Source organism: Crocodylus siamensis, chromosome 2, assembly GCF_052110815.1.
Source record: "Crocodylus siamensis isolate JL-2025a chromosome 2, ASM5211081v1, whole genome shotgun sequence".
In the NCBI taxonomy this organism is placed as follows: domain Eukaryota; kingdom Metazoa; phylum Chordata; order Crocodylia; family Crocodylidae; genus Crocodylus; species Crocodylus siamensis.
In genome coordinates this window covers 191,944,246-191,961,737 of record NC_143396.1, presented here as the reverse complement: position 1 = coordinate 191,961,737, position 17,492 = coordinate 191,944,246, and the positions used below count along the sequence as shown (strand labels likewise).

General features: G+C 42.8%; 1 protein-coding gene and 1 non-coding gene across 3 annotated transcripts; both read left to right on the top strand.

Annotated features, from left to right (window-relative positions):
• The first annotated feature begins 249 nt into the window (after positions 1-249).
• Positions 250-12,842, top strand: EIF4G2 (eukaryotic translation initiation factor 4 gamma 2). Of its 2 annotated transcripts, XM_090032698.1 has the most exons (22): positions 250-523; positions 2,129-2,193; positions 2,420-2,485; positions 2,913-3,038; positions 3,471-3,573; positions 4,101-4,232; positions 4,324-4,390; positions 4,480-4,631; positions 4,948-5,058; positions 5,729-5,812; positions 5,919-6,017; positions 6,183-6,324; positions 6,416-6,576; positions 6,950-7,063; positions 7,977-8,102; positions 8,387-8,491; positions 8,600-8,815; positions 9,076-9,334; positions 9,552-9,756; positions 10,323-10,534; positions 11,179-11,300; positions 11,982-12,842. In XM_090032698.1, the coding sequence occupies exons 8-22, from the start codon at positions 4,548-4,550 to the stop codon at positions 12,045-12,047; spliced, it is 2,106 nt and encodes a 701-aa protein (XP_089888824.1). In that variant the 5' UTR covers positions 250-523; positions 2,129-2,193; positions 2,420-2,485; positions 2,913-3,038; positions 3,471-3,573; positions 4,101-4,232; positions 4,324-4,390; positions 4,480-4,547; the 3' UTR covers positions 12,048-12,842. The 2 variants fall into 2 exon arrangements, with proteins under 2 accessions (XP_089888824.1, XP_089888825.1); XM_090032699.1 differs by lacking the exon at positions 6,950-7,063 and having other exon boundaries at positions 251-523.
• Positions 7,100-7,276, top strand: LOC149871536 (small nucleolar RNA SNORD97). Its single transcript, XR_016440913.1, has one exon. It is a non-coding gene; the product is annotated as a small nucleolar RNA SNORD97 (small nucleolar RNA).
• Positions 12,843-17,492: the final 4,650 nt, after the last annotated feature.

The window sequence follows — 17,492 nt, the reverse complement described above, 5'->3', positions numbered from 1 at the left end:
AGCTGCGTCACTTGCGCAACCGCCCGCTCTCCCCTCCCAGCACAAGCAATCCACTGGCGTAACTGGCTTCGTGAATACCGCTGCTGCACTGCGGCGGTGCTGCTGCTCAACCAAGCTTCCTCCCCTCCCAACCTCCGCCCCCTCCCTCCCGAGGGCGGTATCACCGCCCCCTTCCTCTGCTGTGATTGGCCGGACGGGTGAAGCTGCCGGCGGCGATTGGCGGCGGGCGGGCCGAGGCGGGGTAGGTTGCGCCGAGGGTAATAAAGTTAGTGGAGCTGCTTCGCTGCGCGGTCGGTCGAGGCGGCGGCGAGGCGCAGTAGAGCTCTATGGAGGTGGCGGAGGGAAGCTCTCGGCGGCGGCTGCTCCTGCGCTGGTGACTCAGGAGACGCGCCCTGCCTCGCACGCTCCCCCCCCTCCCTACCCCGGCCCCGCTCCCCGGCTCCCTCTCCCCCCTTCCCTCCTCTCGCCTCTCCACCCTCGCGAGCCGCCGGGACCCGGGAGAGCTGACGAGGCCGTAGGGAAGGTGAGGAGCTAGTTTGCTGGCGCCGGGTGCTGCCGGGCCAGGAGGGGGGGGGGGGTCCGCTGCTTAAGATGGCGGTCGCCTAAAATGGCCGCCATCTTCTCGCTCTTTCTGAGCCACAAAATGGCGGTGAGGGCTGGGGGCGAGGCCTCGCCGCGCTGCTCCGGGGGAGCCGCGGTCGCGGGGGACGAGACAGGGGACAACCGGGCGGCGGCCGGGGCGACCCGTGCTGTGGAGCGAGGCTGGGAACAAAAGGGACCGGATGCGAGCGGGGACCGGGGAGCGCCGGCGGGGGGCGCCGCTGCTCCGCCCGGGCTGCGCCGCCGCAGCCCTTTTGTTCGGCCGCGGCCATGTTGTGCGGCCGGGAGCCGGCCCGGGCCTCGCTGGCAGCGTGCTCCCCTCGTGGCCTCGCACGCTTCTTAAAAACGTCTTCTAATTTAATTTCTCTCCCAGCAGGGGGCCTTGTCCGTCCCCACTCTCTTTTTTTGTTAAAGAGGGATTTGAACAAATAAGGTGACTGAAGTAAAACAGGCTCTTGGGGAGGGGGGGTTGTTTGTTTTTCAAAGCCTCTTTCTCCCCCCTCCCCCCCCAGGTTCCTCCTCCTGGTATCACCTCCACTCTCTGGTTAGAGTTAAGAGCAGAAAATCCAGTAGATCAGTGGTCCCCAAACACTGACAGATTGTGCACCACCAATTTAAAATGATACAACCTTAAGTACCACTAATAAATTTTTGTCATGTAAAGTAATTTATAATAAATCTGTTGATGCATACTACTGGTGGTACCCATACCACAGGTTGGGAACTGCTGCAATAGAACATAAAAGAAAGGATCTCAAGAGATGATGTAGCCCAGCGGTTCTCGAGCTGTTTTGTACCAGGACCCATTTGGAAACAAACAGCCCCTCGCAAGCTGGGACTCTACTAGCCTGCAAGGGAAAAGCCACAATTTCCCCACATTTTTCTCCTTGAAACGAGAATCCATTTTTAAAGTTTGTTCCCAATCCTCTCATACTTGTGATCCACAAGTTGAGAAATGCTAATCTAGCCCAACCAGGGGATCAAACCTAGGACCTTTGTGTTATTAGGACAGTGGTTTTCCTATAGCTACAGAACTGCTGTAGGAACTGAGTTTCTGCAGGCATTGCATTGGTCTCTTACGTGAAGTAGGCCTGGATCAAATGTTTTCTCATCTGTTGCATCTAGCTATGCTGTGCTTTAATGCAATCTGACCAAACTTGGCCTTGTTGTGTAGATGTCCCTGGATTTTTTACTAGCAAAACAATTGTACCCACTGTAGTGCATGATAGAATAAATAACATTTAATTCATAAACTCTTTTAGTATGTGATTTGTTTTGAAGTAATCTGTAGCAGTGTAGCAGTTGGAAAGAAGGAAATAAGAAATCTCCAGGTTTTTTAGGTCAGAAGAAAGGGTCTAGATTCCTTTATTTTCCATTATTACGGATAGTAAGCTAACTGTTTAGCTGTGAAAAAAACCTAACTGTAGGTATGACGGTCCCAAACAATCCGCTGTAATACAGATGCTTGCTTTGTTTTTCTAGGTTTTGTTTTTCCCCACCCCGTCAATTTAATATTATTCTTTTGAAGATTCTTCATTGTCAAGCCGCCAAAGTGGAGAGTGCGATTGCAGAAGGGGGTGCTTCTCGTTTCAGGTACTGATATTTTTGTAAGAAGTCGCTATAAAGATCGGGTCACATGCTAAGTGTAATTGTGTAGAGTGTAAAGCAGTTGGGCTTTTTAACTTATATTTGTGAGATGCGTACCTGAATTCTCAAATGTTCACAGAAGTTGTAGCTGGTTCTGTTTGAGATGCTCTTTGAGAAGTCCATGGAGTTGTAATAGTGTGACCTTTTAAACAATTTTGTTTTCTGGTAATAGTGCTTCTTCAGGCGGAGGAGGTGGTAGGGGTGCACCTCAGCACTATCCCAAGACTGCCGGTAACAGGTATGTTTGTTTGCTATACTGTGTGCATAAATGAGTGCTTAGCAGCAGTTATTAAATTGAAGAACTGTGTGTGTGTAAAATACTTTTGCATGAAATGCTTTAAGATTGTAACAGAATTTGGTTAGTCCAGTCTATCAAACTATCTTTATTCTTCTTCAGAAGAATCCATTCCTGTGTTGCTTTGCCTGTAGCTTTATAGCTAAAACATGAAATGCGGGGGAGGGACTGGTTGTTGTGTTTTGTTTGTTTTTTTTCCCTTGGCCACTAGGGAATACCAGATCTGCTTTGGAAGTTACTGTTAGCCTTACAGTGCCTGCCTAAAAAGAATTATTGGTTAATTGTCTGATATTTAGAGTTGTCGTTCCACTAAAGGCAGCATTTGAGTAGCCACTCTTACGTTATACAAGTGTCTCTTTAATATTCACAGCGAGTTCCTGGGGAAAACCCCAGGGCAAAACGCTCAGAAATGGATTCCTTCCCGAAGCACTAGACGAGATGACGACTCCGCAAATGATAAAGAACGACATGACGCAATCTTCAGGAAAGTAAGAGGGTAAGTTCTGTCTTAAGATTGCTAGTAGTGGGTAAAAAGAGTACTTTAGGCTGAAAGTAACCTCCTTTCTGTTGTGTCTTATCAAAGTGTTGTAATGGTTTCCATATGAAATAGTTATAGAAATGCTAATCCTGTAAGAGGGTATGGAAAATGTACATGAGCTTGAAGGAGCTCTCTTAATGAAGTGGGGGAGGAACCCAACTGGCTTATGCTGGCATCTGGTGGGCCAGTACAAGTCGAAAATGCAGCATAAAAAAATTATATTTATACAGCAAGCCATGCTTTCCTGGGACTCCTGTTTCTTTGCATACCCTAACAGTTCCTGTTTCACATATATCTAAACTGCCTTTTTGGTAGCTAAGATGCAAAGAAAATTGAAATCTGGTTTTATGTGAAGGTATCTAGAATTTAACTTCTTCCTTTTTTCTTTAGCATACTAAATAAGCTTACTCCTGAAAAGTTTGACAAGCTATGCCTTGAGCTCCTCAATGTGGGTGTAGAGTCTAAGCTCATCCTAAAAGGGGTCATACTGCTGGTAAGTTAGATGTACTGAATTTGATACTTGTTTTCTTTAGCTGGAATTAATAACCAGTTGTGCATGTTCAGAGAGGGCAATTTTTAATCTTGGTGAAAGCACCTAGATAATGTGTGAAGGAAAAATGGAATTAAATGTGCAAACTGTAAAGTGAAATTGGGCCACATTGGAAATTTATGAATGTGGGAAGCAGTCTATGAGCAGTTGCATTTAATGCAAGGGGGGAGGGGTTTCGAGTACTTGTCTGTTTAAATGCTTGTAAATGTGGCCAAATACTTAAGACTGAAGCACTTGCCTGATTTTGTCCTTAGGTTTTTGAGGTTTAAGTCTGGTTGGCCATTGAATGACTGACTGACTGTACTGTCTCTGTGCCATACTTGCCAGGCTCCTAATTTGTAGAGAGTACTTAATAGTACTCCCACTTTAGTTGACCTAGTCTCATGTGGATAAGCTATTCAAAATTTCCTGTCAGTCTCTCAAAGAAACAGAGGTAAATACTTCTAGTAAGGATGCTACTCTTTCTTTAGATCGTAGACAAAGCCCTTGAAGAGCCAAAGTATAGCTCGCTATATGCTCAACTATGTCTGCGACTGGCAGAAGATGCACCCAACTTTGATGGCCCATCAGCAGAGAGTCATCCAGGACAGAAGCAAAGCACAGTAAGTATATTATTTTTCTGGGTTTTATCCTGATAGTGTGGCTAACTGCATTATTCTGGAACTTAATCTTTTTTTTTTTAATTATTCCTAGACATTCAGACGCCTCCTAATTTCTAAACTCCAGGATGAATTTGAAAACCGAACCCGAAATGTTGATAGTAAGACTTCAGACATTTTCTTTGTAAAGGGAAGGTGGTAAATATTAAACCTACACAGAAGGGTTTTGACACTTTTTTTTTTTTTCCAGTCTACGATAAGCATGATGCTCCCCTTCTCCCTGAGGAGGAAGAACAGAGAGCCATTGCCAAGATTAAGATGCTGGGGAACATCAAATTCATTGGAGAACTTGGCAAGCTTGATCTTATTCATGAATCTATCCTTCATAAGTGCATCAAAACAGTAAGTGCTGGGAGTTTTTTCTAAATTTGGTTTATGCTATATTTGCAAAATGGTCTCTTTTAAGTGAAATATTCCATACTGCTTTTGCAGGTTGTACACACTGAAGCTTTTTTGTCTTTCTTTTGAGGAGACTTTGAAAAACTGCTCTTAGAAGTCATAGTCTTTAAGTTGCATGACAGATGTAGTTACCAAAGCTGTTACCAAAATATCTCAGATGAAGATTAGGTGCCAGAGGATTTGCAGTAGAACTATAAAAGCTGATTTAACTTTTTTTTTTTTTTAATGTATATTTAAAATGAGTCTTTCTTTACTTTAGCTTTTGGAAAAGAAGAAGAGAGTCCAACTCAAGGATATGGGGGAGGATTTGGAGTGCCTCTGTCAGATAATGAGGACAGTGGGACCTAGATTAGACCATGCAAAAGCCAAGGTATGTCTCAAACTTGGTATGATACACTGTGCACTTGGTTCACAAATTACGCTGATTTGGTGATTCAGCTTCAGTCTGGTTGCCAATATTGCAGTTTAGAAAAACTACACTTGAAGGAAGTAAGAGACTTGAAAGAGTGTGCAGCATTTTATCACAAGGTATACATTGAAATGGAAAACCTTAAGTATTGCCTCCGGGCTTCCCTCTACACCTGCAATGTTGGATTTATAAGGGATAATTTGATACGGCTACTCCTAAAAAATCTGTCTGTAACATGGAAACAAGTATTTTCCTAGGCGCTGAAGCAAAGTTCAACCATTATACTAAGATAGTGGATGTAGAACACCCAAGAACAAATAGATGACTTCCCTACACCAACCTGAGCAGACCTACTTCAGTGTACATCTAAAGCTATCTAGTTAAGTTGTAGTGAAACAAAGCCATAAATACCTGTAAATATTCTGTATTTACTATTTTACAGGTGGCTGGAGTTTTATTTTTAAGTACTGGTGGTGAATTGGTTATAGTCCAGTTTAAGTGAACTTCAGAAGGTGAAGAAAAGCTTTACAGGGTTAACTTTGGATCTTTCCTCCTAAAGAAGTTGGTGGTAGTATGTGAGGAACTGAGCGACTAAGCTTTGTGTGGGCTTTTGTTTTCTCTTTCCCTTCAGTCCTTAATGGATCAGTACTTTGCCCGTATGCGCTCCTTGATGTCAAGTAAGGAATTGCCAGCAAGGATTCGTTTCCTGCTGCAGGTAGGATTACAGATCCCTTGTTTCCTGAGGGTCCTGACTGCTCGAGCTTCTGTCTTGGGGGGTGTTAAATAATTTTTAACTTGCTTGCTTGTTTTCCTTTTTGAAGGATACTGTGGAGTTGAGAGAACACAACTGGGTTCCTCGCAAAGCTTTTCTTGACAATGGACCAAAGACTATCAATCAAATCCGTCAAGATGCAGTAAAAGTAGGTACCTTCCATGTGTCTACATCAAATCAGTGACGTGCTTCAGGACTCCTCTGTAGAGTTTGAGTCCAGTGGGAGTTGGAAAACTTAACTAATAAATTGTGCTGTCCAAGGTGTGCAAGACCAGTTTTGATTCAGTTGTGTGTGGGTTTTTTTCTTTTGAAGGATCTAGGAGTTTTTATTCCTCCTCCTATGTCTCAAGGGATGAGAAGCGACTTCTTTCTGGAGGGACCGTTTATGCCACCAAGGATGAAACTTGACAGGGACCCACTTGGGGGGCTTGCTGATATGTTCGGACAAATGCCAGGTATGAGAGCTTAAAGTTGCCATTTCAGATGCTTTCTTTACGGTCACCTAATGTACTCAAATTTTACTATTAACTTTTATTTTTTGCCTAGGTAGCGGAATTGGTACTGGTCCTGGAGTTATTCAGGATAGATTTTCACCTACTATGGGACGTCATCGTTCAAATCAACTCTTCAATGGCCATGGGGGACATCTCATGCCTCCTGCTCAATCCCAGTTTGGAGACCTAGGAAAATCTTTTTTGAAAAGTCAGGTAAGGAATATGTTACCAAAGAGTAGTTTTTTGTTTGTTTCCAGATAGGCAGGCTATCTTCCGTATGGAAGATCGCCCATTTGAAGTCTGACAAGACTCAAAAATAAAACTTCTTGAAGGAAAGAAGTGCATATCAGCATGGCCTTAGGCAGGAATTGCAGTGTGGTGTCTTGAGGTTTTGTGTGCGCACTTCTAAAAGAAAAAAAGTCCTAATTTTAGGGATAGAAACTACTCTTTTTTTTTTTTTTTTTTTTCTCCTTTCTCCCTCCCTGGCAGACAGGGAGCTCTTCTGGTTCCCTGATGCTACTGCCATATGTTGTGCAGTGCCCCATCATCTACACTTCTCTCTCTGTATCTCCGTTTTCTGAAATAGGGGCAAAGCCAGCTCTACCATAACCAGAATCAGGGACTATTATCCCAGCAACAAGGACAGTCGAAGGATATGCCACCTCGGTTTTCTAAGAAGGGACAGCTTAATGCAGATGAGGTATATGCCTATATTACTTAAAGCTTATTTTAAACATTGCCCAATGATTATAGCAAGACGCGTTATTACGAGGACTAATGCTGGAACTCTACTTCTTACTCTTGCTCTTCCCTTTTCTTCTTTGTCCTTCTTTGCTTTCACCTTTTTTATCCCTCACTTATTTTCTTGGGGTGTCCAGCGTCCTATGAACACGATTATGAGATATGAGGGCAATTTTTTGGAGTGGTTCCCCCCCTCCCCCAACCTGCCCCCCTCATGATCCCTAGTCATTCCTCTGGTCTTTGTCATACAGTAGTCTAACAGAATGCTTATTTCCAGGCGCTCTGCTCTGGAGTTAAGCACCATGATCAAATGACATTTACCCTAGTCTGAAAACTGGCTAATGCATGTATTCAGGTGCATAGTACTGAGATGCCTCATCTCCTTTGAAAATGTAAATAGTAACGTGCAAGTCTGATAACTGTTGGATTTTGTCGGATAACAAAAGTTGTTAAAACCTTGGGTCTGTAGCTGAATGAATTCTATTCCTGCATTGATACTTGCAGTTTAAACTTCATATCTGACACTAAGCCAACCATCTATTTGAAAATCTTGACTGATTTTTTTTTTTTTTTTTTTTTTTTTTTTTTTTTTTTTTTTTTAAAGCAACTCAAAATTATAGGGGGTTTTTTTTTTTGGTTTTTTTTTTTCCTTGGTTCATTCACCAGTGCTTGAGTATATTGGCATATAGCTGGACCAGTAAACTATAGCTTAGCTTGACAGGTGTAAAATAAGGGAATTAATCCCATAGAGCACACCATTGTAAGACTAGAGTAAGTCTAGGCTTATTTAATATCCTGAAGTGAAAAACCTCAGCACTTGAAGCTCTGTCTTTTTTTGGTTAATTGTCTTTTGTTTTTTTTTTTGTCTACAGATCAGCCTGCGACCTGCACAGTCTTTCCTAATGAATAAAAACCAAGTGCCAAAGCTTCAGCCCCAGATAACTATGATTCCTCCCAGTGCACAACCACCACGCACTCAAACACCACCTTTGGGACAGGTAACTAATAAGAATAATAAGGTCTTTTTCGTTGCCAAACATATTTTTAGTTTTTCATGCACGTCAAATCCTAGTTCCGATGCTTAAAGACTATAGTTAGGGCTTCACTGTGGCAGTGTACATAAGACGGCATCCTTTCACCCTTCACTTAAATGTTGTAAGTTCTCTTGCTTTTTCACAGTAAAAATTGGTATGCAAAACCCAATACTATTTGCTAGCTCTACATATGTCATTAGACCTTTTGAAATCTGACTTCTAAAATTACCTTATCTTCCATTTTAAAGCCACCTCAGCTTGGTCTCAAGACAAATCCACCACTTATCCAAGAGAAGCCTGCAAAGACTAGCAAAAAGCCGCCACCTTCTAAGGAAGAACTACTTAAACAAACTGTAAGTTTGCTTTCTAATGTTAAGATGTCCCGGGGGGGTTTTTTTGTTTTGTCTTTTTTTCCTAGTTTTACAAACAAATGAGACGGACTTGTTTGCTTGTCTTTTCAGGAAGCCGTTGTGACGGAGTACCTGAACAATGGAAATGCAAATGATGCTGTCAATAGTGTGCGAGAAATGAGAGCTCCAAAACCCTTTATTCCAGAGATGCTGAGCAAAGTAGTCATTCAGTCCCTAGACCGAACAGATGAAGACAGAGAGAAAGCAAGTTCTTTGATCAGTTTACTCAAACAGGAAGGAGTAGCCACTAGTGACAACTTCATGCAGGTATTTTTTTTTTTTTAAATGCAGCAATAACTACCAGTTATACAAGAATAGGGTATTTAATCCAAGTAGTTGACAACAGTGTGACAAATAAGTATAGTGGCTGTTTAGGCATCACTTGAATTCAGTTCCTTAATTTAATACAGGTCCTTCATCTCTTGCCTTAATCTAGTATAAGAGTGAAATGTCTTTGATGGACTAAACTGAATGTGTACACCTGTAAGTTGGTGTTTACAGTCTTAATGCTGTTTTGCTGTCTCTAGGCATTCCTGAATGTATTGGACCAGTGCCCAAAACTTGAGGTAGACATCCCTTTGGTGAAATCCTACTTAGCACAATTTGCAGCCCGTGCTATTATTTCAGAACTGGTGAGCATTTCTGAACTGGCTCAACCGCTGGAGAGTGGCACCCATTTCCCCCTCTTCTTGCTTTGCCTTCAACAATTAGCCAAGTTACAAGATCGTGAATGGCTAACAGAACTTTTCCAACAAAGCAAAGTCAATATGCAGAAGATGTTGCCTGGTAAGTGATCAAAATAGCTCTCTACCAGGCTTATTAAAATGATCTAAAACCATTTAGTTTTGATATGATTTAAGTGTTTCTATCTGCATTTACTACTTGAACATGGCTTATCGCATGTACAGAAGAGTCCCCAAAACAGGGAAGTCGTCTGGGTCCCTCAGTAGACTTTGGTGGGGAGGAAATTTTTAATCAGCAATCGTTTCTTTTGTGTTGTCAGAAATTGACCAGAACAAGGATCGTATGTTGGAGATCTTAGAAGGGAAAGGTCTTAGTTTCTTGTTCCCACTTCTAAAACTAGAGAAGGAACTGTTAAAGCAAATAAAGTTGGATCCGTCTCCTCAAGTCATCTATAAGTGGATTAAAGATAACATTTCACCCAAACTTCATGTAGATAAAGGATTTGTGAATATATTGATGACCAGGTGAGGAGCTAGTTTTGTTCTGTTTTTAAATTGCTCTGTGTGAGTTGATATTATTTCAGTGGTTATGAAAATTTGCTTATTGAGTAATTTCCATCCAGGGAATTTAAAGCATGCACCTTTCACAGCAACAACTGTGAAACGAGACTATAATTCTGTATGTATTAATTATATCAAAGGATATCCTGTACTGCCACTCCTTTCTGCAACCAGAATGGGGATGGGTGTTGATTTGCCTTAAGCACCATTTAAACGTTGTCATAGGAAGAGAGACTGTTTTGAGGAGTGAAGTTAGCATTCGCTCTCCTGAAATTTTTGCCCCAACAGAAGAAGCTAAAGAACCAAATAACTTGTTGCAGTTTTGAATACAATTGGACCTACAGATCCTAACCAGAGACCTAATTTGTCAGTAAGGTCAACATGAATTGTCTGTGTTCCAAATACTTGCAAATAGAACCTGACTAAACTGAGCCTAGGAAATAGTTACCTTTTTAATGTATGGGTCTGCATGTTCTGGTTTACTCAAATGAAAATTTTGGTTTTTAATGACTGACTTCTTCTTTTTCTAGTTTCTTACAGTATATTTCTAGTGAAGTAAACCCACCTAATGATGAACCAGATTCTTCATCTGCTCCTTCTAAAGAGCAATTAGAGCAGGAAAAACAGCTGCTGCTTTCCTTCAAGCCAGTAATGCAGAAGTTCCTTCATGACCATGTTGATCTACAAGTGAGTGCTCTATATGCACTTCAGGTGCACTGCTACAACAACAACTTTCCAAAAGGTATAGTAGTAAACTTCTCTTTAACATGTTGACTTCTATAAAACATGATGCTGCTTTAAACTAAGGATGAATTCTGCCTCTTTACATTGAAGATGCCTATATACATGCAGCACAGCTGCTCTGTCCTGTAATTAGTGTGTTGGAGCAGACTCTACGATGTTCCAGCAGATTAATGGTGTACCACACTCCAACAGAGATTACTGTCACATGTTTTGGCATCCCCACATTGAAAAATGTCAGTGGGGGCACTTTAGAGCTCAAATAACATTTACTTAAAGTACCCCTGCAGCTTCTTTTTCAGCGGCAGGGATGTTGATGCACATGATGCTCTGGGGCCTTCAATTAAAAGGCTCTTGGAGCCCCCTGCCCCTGCTTCCTTAAGTGTGTGTGTAGAAACACCCTGAGTTTCATTTAAAACCTCTATGCTTAGAATTCTCAAATGTAGTCAGCTGTCTTTTTTCTCTCTTCACCCCCCTTTGGATACCATAGGGACTACATGGTGTACTTAGTAAATTTTAAGCTGCACTTTTAATATGCAGTTGAGTCTTAACCTAGAGCTTGTTAGAGCCAGACAAACTGTTACTGATGCTAGGGCTACATTTAAGTGGTTTGTTCAACTTCTTTTGTTTTCCCTTGTCTCTTAGGCATGTTACTGCGCTTCTTTGTTCATTTCTATGACATGGAAATTATTGAGGAAGAAGCCTTCTTGGCGTGGAAAGAAGATATTACCCAAGAGTTTCCAGGGAAAGGCAAAGCTTTATTCCAGGTAAGTCTTTTGGCAGAAATTGCTAAAGTCCTTTAGAGCAGTGGTTCTCAACCTTTTTTTTTGTACCAGGACCCACTTGTAAACATCAATGGCCAGTTAACCCAGTGCCCGTCACTTCCAACCCACTGCCCCGTGCCCCCCAGTGTGTAAGGTGGGGCGTGGGTGTAGGACTCAGAGGCCCCTTGCAGGCTGCAACTCTACTAGCCTGCAAGGGAAAAAGTCGACAGTTTCCCACCTTTTTTTCTTCCTTTTAAAAGGAGAACCCATTTTTAATGGCTCTTTTTCATGGCCCTTCTATATATCCTTGTGACCCACTTTTTTTTGGCTCATGACCGACCCACAGATTGAGAAATGCTGCTGTAGTGCAGCCTTCTGTAATAGTGTTCAGAAGAACTTTACAAATTTTAAGTTGTTTTGTTCATCCTTTCAAATTTTACCCAAGCATTAAGCTTTTTAATGAGGAAGGTATCTGGGATGGGGGGAGGAGGAGAATGACCTAAGTATTGAACCCTAGGCTGCTTGTGTGGATGGGTAAAATTTGTGTGGAAACATTTTATGTGCTAATTGGATCTTAAGAAGGTCATCCAAACAGAACTCCTCATATGTTTGTGAAGCAGATGGGAGCAGAGTGCTTGAAACTTACTGTTTCTTTTCCTGAAGTCCATATTCATATAATTGCAGGTCAACCAGTGGCTAACCTGGCTGGAAACTGCTGAAGAAGAGGAATCTGAAGAAGAAGCTGACTAAAGAACCAGCCAAAGCCTTAAATTGTGCAAACATACTGTTGCTATGATGTAACTGCATTTGACCTAACCACTGCGAAAATTCATTCCGCTGTAATGTTTTCACAATATTTAAAGCAGAAGTAAATCAATAGGATATTCTTCTGCAAAAGGTTTTTGTAGTATGTCTTAATCATAGTCTACCATAAAATATTTTAGAGTATCTTTAATGTTTAGATAACAGTGTATTAGCAGCATGCAATAATTACATCATAAGTTCTCAAGCAGAAGCAGTCTATTGCAAGGGTTGTCTTTACCAGTTATCATAGGCTGTTTTTAAGTTTAGAAAACTGAATAGCAACACTGAATACTGTAGAAATGCACTTTGCTCAGTGTAATACTTGAGTCGTTGCAATATTTGATTATCCATTTGGTTGTTACAGAGAATCCTTAACTGTAATCGATGGTTGTTGCCGTAATAGTATATTGCCTGTATTTCTACCTCTAGTAATGGGCTTTATGTGCTAGATTTTTAATATCCTTGAGCCTGGGCAAGTGCATAAGTCTTTTTAAAAAGGAAGAAAAAAAAAACAGTTGACTTGCACAAAACCTGATCAGCTTGGAGAGGTGGTTAAATGCCCTTGGAAGTGGTTTGTTATTTTCCTTTTTGTTTTGTGGGTGTGAAACAAAATGGTGAGAAATTGAATTGGTCCCTTCTTATTATAGTATTGAAATTAAGTCTACTTAATTTATCAAGACCATGTTCATGCCCTGATTTTATATACTTGTATCTATCAATAAACATTGTGATACTTGACAAGTGTTTTTTGTTTTTTCCTGAACTCCTAGTAGAAGAGCTTGGAGTTTAGAGCAGGGCTGTCCAAGTGGCATCTTGTGACATGCTAATTAGAAGCACCTAAGCTACCTGACTGCTTCCTACCCCTTCTCCTGCCCCACTGCTCCAGCTGTGGTTGGAACCAGTATCTCCAGGCTTCCACTTCTCAACCCCAGGGGGCATGATGCAACTTGCAGTACTGGAGTAGGTCACAACCTGGAGTACCAGTTGGAATTTGCAGTGAAGGAGCTGAGGGTGGGAGGCCTTTATGCTGGGTGCCTTTTATGGTGTCTGGCTTGTGCTGTGCTTGCTGCTGTAGTTTATAAAGCACATAGCTCTTAGCCACTTAAGTTCTAGACTGTTTATTCCCAAGGGGGGGGAATCTTAAATGCTACTGCCTTTTATCTAAGATGGTTATTTCAAGCAGGTATTAACTTTTCGACCCAGTGTAGTTAGAAAGTTAGGGTTGGAAGGGACCACAGGAGATCATCTAGTCTAGCTGTCTGCTTGAGGCAGGACCATCCCCAACTAGATAATCCCAGCCAAGGCTTTACCTAGTTGGGTCTTAAAAACCTCCAAGGATAGAATTTCTACCACCTCTCTAGGTAACCCATTCCAGTGTTTTTTACTGTCTTAGTAAGAAGTCTTCCTAATATCTAACCTAAACTTCCCTTGTTGCAACTTGAGATGGTTGCTCCTTGTGTTACCTGCCACCACTGAGAACAATCTAGCTCAGGGGTGGGCAGATTTGCAGCCTGGGGGCTGGATGCAGCCCACCAGGCCATTCTATCTGGCCAATAGGGCCCCTAAAAAAGGTAGCAGACTAATAATAATAAGCCTTGGGCTGCCTGTCATGCAGCCATCAATGGCTCGCCAAAACTCAGTAAGCGGCCCTCTGCCTAAAATAACTGCCTGCCCCTATCTTCCTTCTTTCAAACCCTGCTACAGGTAGTTTTTGAAGGCTGCCATAAAATCCTCTAGTCTCCTAGACTAAATGAGCCCAGTTCCTTTGAGTTGTGTCCCCCATCCCCCTAATAATTGGAAGGTCCTGCAGAGGGCAACCAAAATTTTTCCACATCCTTTCTGTAGTTTAGGTGCACAAAACTGAGCACAGTACTCCACCAGTGCTGAATAGAGGGGAATATTGTTCCTCCAGCTGGTGGCAACACCTACCAATTCAGCCCAGTATACCCTTGGCCTTTGCAACTGCTGGCTTGTATTCAGTTTATTGTCCCCTAGACCCCTGCCCAGCCAGTCAGCCCCCAGCCTCTACTGGTGCATGGGATTCTTCTGTCCTAAGTGCAGGACTTTGCACTTGTTGAACCTCATGAGACTTCTTAAAGTGCTGATACCTTACTTGAAAAGGGAGAAAAGGACTACAGGCACTTACAATACAGCAAAACTAGCTACAAGGTTAGATTCCCCCCTTTCCCCACACCCATGTTTGGAATAACTGAATTAAGGTTAATTGGGATTTTTGTTGTTGTTGTTTCACGGTGGTGTCCTGCAAAATGGCTAACTTTATTTTATGTCTGTTCCTCATGATAGAAGCCAGACTAGCTGCTTCATTTTAAGACTGGTTGTCAACCTTGTTAGATGTAAGGGTCCCCTCATTGGACTCAGTACTAGCTATTAATTTTCACTAGAGGTATGCCAATACATCGGTTCGATATTGGATCGGGACCGATTTAAAGAAAACTGGCCATCTCAAATATCAGCCCAGTGGGGCTGATAAACGCCCATGCTGTGTGCAGCTACAGTGCAGGACTCAGGACAGTGAGGAGCAGTGGTGGCAGTGTGGAGCGCTGCCTCCAGCTGGTAAGTCTGCTGTGGAAGGGACATGAAGGGTGGGAGGGTTAGATCAATGTCCCCAGTGAGGGAGGGGGCAGAGGCAGGTGCTGTTTGTGGGGGCGGAGCCACAGCTCATGGTGGAGAGGGGTGGGGGTGGTTCCCACCACTGCTTGCACCTCAGGAGGGCATAGGGGGAAGTATGGCTCCCAGATTTGTGTGGGGCTCTTCTCAGTGGGGGCTGGGCTTGGACTGGGTGCTAGGAAGATGCTGCATCCACCCCAAACTTAACTGCCACTCTGCTTCCAGCACCACAGCTACCTGGTGCAGCCATAGCTCTTCCTGGAGTGTGGGTGGAGGTGGGGCTGAGCACAGGCTGTACTGGATGGCTGGCACTTGGAGCAGAGCAGCAGCAAAGTTTGGGTGGATGCAGCATCTTCCCGGCACCTGCTCTGAGCCCAGCCCCCACCAAGAAGAGCCCCATGCAACCCCAAGCACAGGCCATCACACATGGATCTGGGGGGCACATGGCCCTCCCACCCATACTCTCCTGGGGAGCAAGCAGCAGTGGGAGTTGCCTCCCCTCCCTGCCCCCCGACTCCACCCTGCCTGGGTAGCACCTGCCCCTAACCCCTCCCTCACTGCAGGTGGCATTGATCACACACACACACACACTCCCCTTTCACCACACTGAGCTTACCAGCTGGAGGCAGCTGTATCAGAAATTGGATCAGTATCAGCTCCAAAAATCTCTGTCAGAGCACCCCGATCTTGTTTTGGACTACAGAAAAATACAAAATTACTTCTGAAAGAATTAATTAGAGAAGTCTCAAAATTAATGAGAGAAATTAGAAAGACCAGAATGGCTTTTAACACTGGGTTTCTATTTGAAATCTTGAGGTTCGTCTTGTGACTTGCTTGCACACCTAATAAGAACCTAACTAAAATTGCAGTGAGGGCCAGGGATTTTCACAGGCTGCTCATGGTGGGTAAGGGTTGATTTTCTGGGGGGCAAGCACCCCCCCCCCTTGCTGCTGATTGGCCAAGAGGCAAAAATCGCAACATAAATGGCAAAATTCATGGCAAAATCAAATTACCATATGATTATAAATCTAATAAATTTAAACCTAAATTGAAATGCATTTATATCCAATAATTCTTAAAGAGATCCTCCCAGAACCACCCATCCAAGCTTTTAAAGAAGCATCAAACCTCACCAACCTCATCACCAGAAGCAAACTCCCTATGACCCAAACCACACCCAATGGATGCTGCGACAAGAAATGCAAAACCTGCCAACACATCACCACAATAACTAGACCCCACAACAGAACCATCACCATTCCTGGATCTTACATCTGCAACTCCAGAAATGTTGTATATGTCAAATGCCCTGATGGAAAATATGTAGGAGAAACCAAACAAGAACTGCACGCAAGATTGAATGCACTCCAAAAATCTATCAGAGACAAGAATACCCAACTACCTGTGGGGCACATTTCTCACAAGACAATCACTCCCTCTCCAATCTCTTAGTTCTAATCCTTGATGGGAATTTACAAGATATCTTTTGTAGACAAGCCTATGAACTTCACTTTATAAATCTGCTGGATACAAAAAATCATGGACTCAACATAGACATTGGATTTATGACACGTTACAACCTTCCTCACATCTGATTCACCAGGTACCTGCCAGACTTAACCTTTTACACTTCTCTTTTCCACCCCTCCCCTCCTTTTCTGCCCTTCGTCTTCCTAATTTCCAGCCATTTCCTTTTTCACAAACAGCCTCTTTTCTACCTTGAATTACCACTTCTGTATGACAAGGTTCTTTGGGTGAATCTGATATCTTTTATTAGACCAACTTAAATAGTTGGAAAACAATTATTGAGCAAGCTTTCTGGTTCAAAAACCCTTCATCAGGCTAAGGAAGTTTCAGCAGCTGGTGTGTGCTCTTCAAATTTCCCTTACCCACCTTTGGCTTTATTTTCCCCTGCTCTTCCCCACTCCCCTTCCCTGCCTGACCTTTTGTTTTCCTAATTTCTGCCTATTTACATTCACACTGACATCCTGTCACACTTTTAGCTTTTCTCATTCCTTAGAGTCTCAGACCAGCAGAGACTCCCTATGCCTGAAGAAGGGTGGCTGCACCTGAAAGCTTGCTAAAAACTTTTTTCCAACTACTCAGTTGATCTAATAAAAGCTATCACATCTACTCAAAGAACCTTGCCTGCCCATGTCCTTAGACCAACACGGCCACAACCAACAACTCAGCTACTAGCCCATACTGCTTTTCAAGCAAAAGAAACCCAAAATGTATAGATATATATGTACACAAGAATTACTTCCACCTCTTTGCAATTGAAGGTGCAACAATTTAATAGAATCATAGAAGTAGGGTCAGAAGGGACCTTACAGATCTTCAAGTCCGACCCCCTGCCAGAATAGACCAAGGCATCACCAACAGTAGTTACAGATAAGAAGTAAAGACTATCTTTTCAACTTGAATATGGCAGTGAGGATATTTTGGCTGAACATAGTTATGCAAATTGTGAGAGAGGGCCATTTACTCCATAATGAGTGTCGTTGGTCAGAGCTTATCCAAAAGATGGAATCTCCAACCCACAGGACCCCCAAACATCATGCTAAGGTAAAGGTTTAGCGCATCAGGAGCTGTACTTAGTTACCCAAAGTATCACGGATTCTTCCAAGCAGGTTGTCACATAGTCCCACATGATCATTCATTTGAAATATTTATATATCATTTTTTAGACAAAATATTCTGATTTTAGTCTCCAGGAGGCAAAATAAGGCACATTAATTTGCTTTATAACTCAGCATATAC